At 46.2% G+C, this 6,000-nt stretch overlaps 1 protein-coding gene across 7 annotated transcripts in view; it reads left to right on the forward strand.

Moving 5' to 3' along the window:
- LOC119436617 (uncharacterized) overlaps positions 1 to 5,573 on the forward strand; it is a 43,726-nt gene extending 38,153 nt beyond the window's left edge. For all 7 annotated transcript variants that reach the window (XR_007464465.1, XM_037703538.2, XM_049659206.1 and 4 more), the window contains one exon: positions 5,264 to 5,573. Coding sequence is in view for 6 of the 7 variants with exons in the window: in XM_037703538.2 (XP_037559466.1) it covers positions 5,264 to 5,356 (93 nt within the window). In the remaining variant the exon portion in view is untranslated. The remainder of the gene's footprint in view (positions 1 to 5,263) is intronic.
- The last annotated feature ends 427 nt before the right edge of the window (positions 5,574 to 6,000 follow it).

Here is a 6,000-nt window from a genome sequence, read left to right on the forward strand (position 1 = left end):
GTCGCGGAGACGAGCGCCATCTGGATGGGGTTTTCACAAGTAACTTACCCGAGTGCGCCGCTGTTGTTATGGTAGAAATGCTGGAAAAGGGGTTTGTGTTTGTGTTGCCTCGTAACAGAATTATATTTTCTTGTACATTCAAATTACAATCCGACGCTGTCATGTCTGTAGGTTGTAGTTAAGCCATACTTTACGATTTTTGTGACGGATTTTACTTTGAGAAATTCAATTTTTGTTAACTAATGCATGTGCCACGCGGAGGGCCTGTGTGGTCGGGGTGGTTTGGAATGAATTTCTCCGCCATGGACGCTGGTGCTTACGTTGGCGGCGACGCCAGATTTTCTGCGACACGGGGCCCCTAACGCTATCGCCTTAATATAAGCCTGTAGCTGACTGCTGAATGTTACGTATTGTTTCAAATTACGCGCTCTAGAAAATGAAACAGTTTTGTTCTTTATCAAGCAGCAGTGCCACAAACGCGCTTTGGTTCCGTAGCCTTTGCTTTATAGCCAAGAAAACTTGTCCGCGAGTTTAGGGGACTTGCATAAGGCCGACAATCGAGACAGACCACCAATCTGTTCTGGATAGATACAGGCAGGCTCTAACATCCGGTCGCCTGCCCCATCGCGTGTTTGTATGTTATGTGCTGCTTCTGCAGCGTTTATTTCTTCGATATGCTGACCTACTGCTGCTTGCCGACATGCAAACACTGTTTCAGCGTGAACAGGTCCTGCCGTAACGTGCATAATAAGTCCGTATTATTCAATGCAGCAGCTTTGATTCACCAGTCGGTACACAGTAGAACCTCGTCAATGCGAGTCCGTTTTGTACGACTTCCTGGCGCCAATGTTGGCAATCGAGAACATAAAAAAAAAATATCTGATACAGTTACGGTTCTTTTTAAATGGTTAATACATTTCCAGGGAAAACACGATCTTTCGACACCAGTGTTCGGTACATCGCCAAGCTGCTATCGTATGATATGTTTTTCGGCCGCTAGATTGCATGTGAACAAGAAAAGGCACGAGGCATGCGTGATCGAAAGCAGTAGGCGCCCACCACGGCATGTTCCCCGCAGTACTCGCCCGCCCTTGTCATGTGAAAATACCACCGTGCTTTCAATTGCCTCTTCTGGTATCAGCAAATCTGTTCACGGGTTGTTGTACGTTGCATTCACAGCTATCGTCGCCAACCCTATTACGGTAAGCATCTTCACTTATCTGTTTCCAAACGCGTGTGCCGCAGCTCCGTTTGAAGCGTACTGCACGCTTTTAATAGGCGATAACCCAAACGTACCCGCCGTACCCTGCTCCTCATGTTTCGCCTTGGCGGCATCGTCTTGGCATTGGGGAGCAGGCCTGGTCTCTACTATGGCCCCTACTGCTCCCCCGGGAAAATCAGTGATGTTATTTTTAAGGGAGAGCGCCTTGAGAAACGTATATCAGGCATGACTGACTCATCACGAGCGCCGCAGGCGCGAGAAAGTCTGTCCAACGTACCTTTAGCTTCTGGGATTTGCGTACGTCCAATGTGCCTTTAGACACAACGATCACCGCTGATATCATCAGAGCCCACTCCTTCACCTGGTTCACTGCACCAGCAGCCAGCGTCGGAGCGTAAACAAACTCACGCATGGGCATGGTCAGCGCGCGACCTCTCTACAATGCTGACACGCCTAGGGATAAACACATACAAAACAACCAAAGAAACATTTCCGCCGTAGTACCGAGGCAATGTCAGATATTCAAGAAGTAAAAGCCCCCAGATTTTCTCTCTCGCAGCCGCTTTTACTTGCGTCTGCGCACAAACCTCGAGCGATTCCTGAAATGCCACGCCCCGCTGTGCTGCCTAGCAATTAATTGTGAAGTGTCCCGGGCTGCTCGGGACCCACCAGCGGTGTGAGTGAGTGAGTCAGTGAAAAAAACATTTATTGTGACTATGTATAAAGAGAGAGTTTGGGACGAGCCAGAAGGGGGCCCGCTCCGTACAAAGTCTAGGAGGGGTACCTATTCCGGGGCCTCTGCGGCTTTTGTGGCAGCCCGGGCTCAGCAGCGCGCGTTGGCACCTCGTGCTGCAACGACTCTCATGCAATGCATCGCATTATATATATATATATATATATATGTATCTCATAAGAAGCCAAACATAAGATATGATTAATAAACATCGGGCCCCTCGTTTCCCTTTCTTCTCGTTCATATATATATATATATAATGTATGTGTGTCAACTACAGTTAAATCTGTGAAATATTTTATTGATTTCGGATGGTACGTTTTCCCGCGGTTAATATGCTTTTGCTTGCATTTTCTCCCAAAACATATGAACGAAAGAATGTATACAGTGCGCAAATGGTTAACTGTCCATTTTTCGCATGCATAAGCTACAGCACTGTTGTAAGAGCCGCGTCACTCACCTCTGTAGCCACGTAGGCGACAGCAGTCACATTATTTTGAGTCAAGGATGCGATGCCAGACAACGGTGGCCGCAACAAGCATACCCAATCATATGGATACTTTAGGGTTAGCGAGGCAATGCTTAGGCCTTGCTAAATGTTCATGTGTGATCGCTGCACGAGTACATAATATATATCGCAGCATGCCACGCTCTTGGTTTCCTTGTCTATTTTTCGTGTCGTTTGCGCTGATATAATCCGATATGGCAGTACTCAACATTTTGTAGCTTCTCTAATCAGGGCTTCTTTGTGTCGCCACTATCGTGTGGTAGTCAACTTCATGGTGCACGCGCGGGAGCATGGACATTCCACTTATCCCGCTGCGGGGAACCAAGCTTGCGTTCGCAGGGCCATGTTATTCGACGAAGAGTCAGCAGCACAGCAAACACAATGAGACCTGCAGCAGAGCGCACGCAGTCTACAAATTTTCTGCGCATATCCTGCCATGGTCCTGTGCCCGCCTTCACGTCTATCCTTCACGATGGTGGCGGGAAACCAATGTGCACATAGGTTTGTCGGCATTATGCAAAATGATTATAGTATGGTGTAAGACGTGCATGTTCTTGCTTTAAGGTCTGTGCCTGCTTTAAGCGGTGCCCCAATTTACTTTGGCCCACCCTGAATATCTGGCCAAATGGGTGCCACAGTTTGCTCTATGAGCACCCACTATGTCCCACATCAGTGCAGTTCGTCCACGGCACCGTGCTTTTGTATTCTTTGGTGCCACATGTTGCAAATGGTATAATTTTCATATGTTATTGTTATGAAATTATAGAGTTGGACCTTATACCGGACCCGTCAGTGGTTCTGAAGGCTTATGCCCTGCTTCCAACCATTCTTTCCTTCCTCCATACTTCTGACGCATCGATTCTCCGGTTCCGAACACGTGTCGTTCTCCGCTAATGGCATATGAGTTGGCGGACTGACGCGGCAGGATTACCACCTGGTGTTGTTTTCTGTCTTTTCCTCTTTTTTTTTCTTTGCTCATTTTACTGATTGACAGTGCAACTTCCAGACCGACAAGAATTTGCGGTCGGTTTTGCGTTCTTCCTTGCCCTAGCTTTTCTAAAACTGCAATCCGAAACTATCTGTCCGCTTACTTATCTGCCCGAATGCCAGCATGGAAGATTATTGAGCAGCCTATTCTTAGCTTAGCCTCTTGGGGTCATGAGCTCAAAGAGCCTATTTTCTGCCCACATTTTGGTCGAGAAACATCCGCAATATATCGTTTTTTTCTACACAGCACAATAAGGTAATTAAATAACGTTTGCTGGTTTGCTTCGGGCACAAACTGTAGTGTACTTACAGAAACCTCACAAGTACCTTGTGGCACTGATTGTCGGTGGGTAACCACACGTAATGCTTTTCGCGGCAGCTGAGAGGGCATTCCCGCTCGATCACTTTTGGAGGAACTCACTTTGAGTGCGCATTGATTGACTAAGTGAGCGGACAGCATGCCAGTTGCTTGAGTAGGCATCCTGCCCCACGTTATGTCGCGCAAAAGGGAAAACGTGTCCGGAAGTGATCGACCAAGAATGTGGCTCCCCTGTAACGCCATCTCTGTCGTGATGAGCGGACAAAGTGTGCACCGTTTTCAGTCCCACAGCTAGCCCTTCACATTTTGGTAAATGTGTGAAACCATGAAGATGTAGGTAGCTTCGCGAAGAGGAAACTTGGCGTACAATTGTAAGTAGCTTGAAGCTGCATACAGGATAATTATTTTTTTTTTCAGCTGCGGAGCTTTCGTTCTTAGAACCCTTACCAGTTACCTCCTTGCTCTCAATTTACATTAATCGTCAGCTCTGGCAATGGGGAAGCAGATGGGATGCGGGGGGTTTCTCAATTGAAAATAGGAGCAGCGATGTCTTCTTTGGCGGCAGAAACATGAATGGTACCTGCGCTGCATTGCGCTCGTCTTGCACTGCACGTGTGTGCAAGGACTAAACTGCAGCGACTACACACTGTTGAAGACGCGAGCGCTGCACGTCAATGTCTACGCCAACCTCCTTGGTCAACACAGCAGTCACTCGCAGTTTTGAAAAGAGGCGCTTTCAGCTGTAACCGCAGGTTCCGCATTTGTCAGAGAGCCAAGCTTTGTATATAATTTTCCCATGAGTGATAGCAAAAATATATCCTAACAAGCCGAGATCCGGAAAAAAAAAGAAAAGTGTTGCGAAGGAAATTGAACTTTCTTTAAAAGCATGTCATAAAGGGAAACTCCGGTGATTTTCGATGTCCACTGACTTTAATAAAATTTTGAATATACATTCTCTTTTGCACTCTGATTATCTGTGCCAAACGATATGACTAAGTCATTTAGTTTTCCCGGAAATGATTTTTAAAGATTGGTTGCGTGTTCCAGTGTCCAGCCTGCGCCATGTTATAGCTCAGTGGCTATGATGTTGCTCTGCTGAGCACAAGGTCGTCGGTAATGCAAAAAACGCTAGTTTACTGCTCGTTTAGGTACACGTTAAGGAACCCCAGGTGGTACATATCCCTCACAACGGCGTGCCTCATAATCAGATCGTAGTTTTGGCACGTAAAACTCCATATTTTTAAATTTTATGTTTAAGCATGTGACAATGCAACAATATTGAAAAGTTTGCAAATTTATTTCGTTTCTACCAAGTATAACAAAAACAAATACCACTGCATAGTTTCTCTGCATAGCTGTTTAAATACAACTGATTTCATCCGCTTCTGTCGCTTTAATTTTCGAAACCTTGTGCATGTTAGTTTGGGTATTCTTTATGCTCTATTGATCAAAATTTCGTTGTTCTTATAACTGCAATTTTGTCTTCTGTTTCAGCTCAGGGAAATAGTTCGCAATTGCACTGTGCAAGACCCTGAGAAAAGACCATCAGCTACTCAAGTCCACACGATGCTGAGCAAGCTGCTGTGAAAAGAAGCAAAGCTGTTGACTAGTGTCTTTGCCTGAAGCTTCGCGCTTTGATAGTGTTCACATAACATTACCAATTGCGTCTTGGGGTGCGTCTTCGCGGTTTTAGAGTTTGCTGGACGAACTGTCTATTTGTGCCACGTGCTGATCGCTTTGTTGTACATAAGTATGTAGTAATTTTATCGACGCGCTGTGCAATAAAATAGCAGTTAATACTACGGATGTGCCCACTTCCTTTCTTTTGTTAGCGCCCGTGTGTCTCCTGGAGTTTCGACACCACTGTGGGATGCTGCGGGGCCCTCGGTGATCCTGCCCTGTCGGCACGTGGCTCCACAGGCGTTAGTCGTTTGTTTCAATTGTGCCTCCAAGTATGGCGCCCTTCAGGAACGCCCGAAAAAGTTTGAAGGTGATTCAACGTCTAGTTGAATCGAAGTGAGCAGCTATCATAAATTTAGTTAGGATAAATTAGGATAAATTTAGTTCACATCATCATCAGTTTTGCCACATTTTTTAGGTGGCTATCTTTGGGACCGGCCCACGAAATAGGCTAGAAACAGAGGTTAGAAAGAGACATACCCGATACGGAAAAGTGGCGGTAACTCGCCAAAGAAGACGTCTTGAGTAAGTCACAGTTGGCGGCGAAGCAT

This window comes from Dermacentor silvarum, chromosome 1, assembly GCF_013339745.2.
Source record: "Dermacentor silvarum isolate Dsil-2018 chromosome 1, BIME_Dsil_1.4, whole genome shotgun sequence".
Taxonomy (NCBI): Eukaryota; Metazoa; Arthropoda; class Arachnida; order Ixodida; family Ixodidae; genus Dermacentor; species Dermacentor silvarum.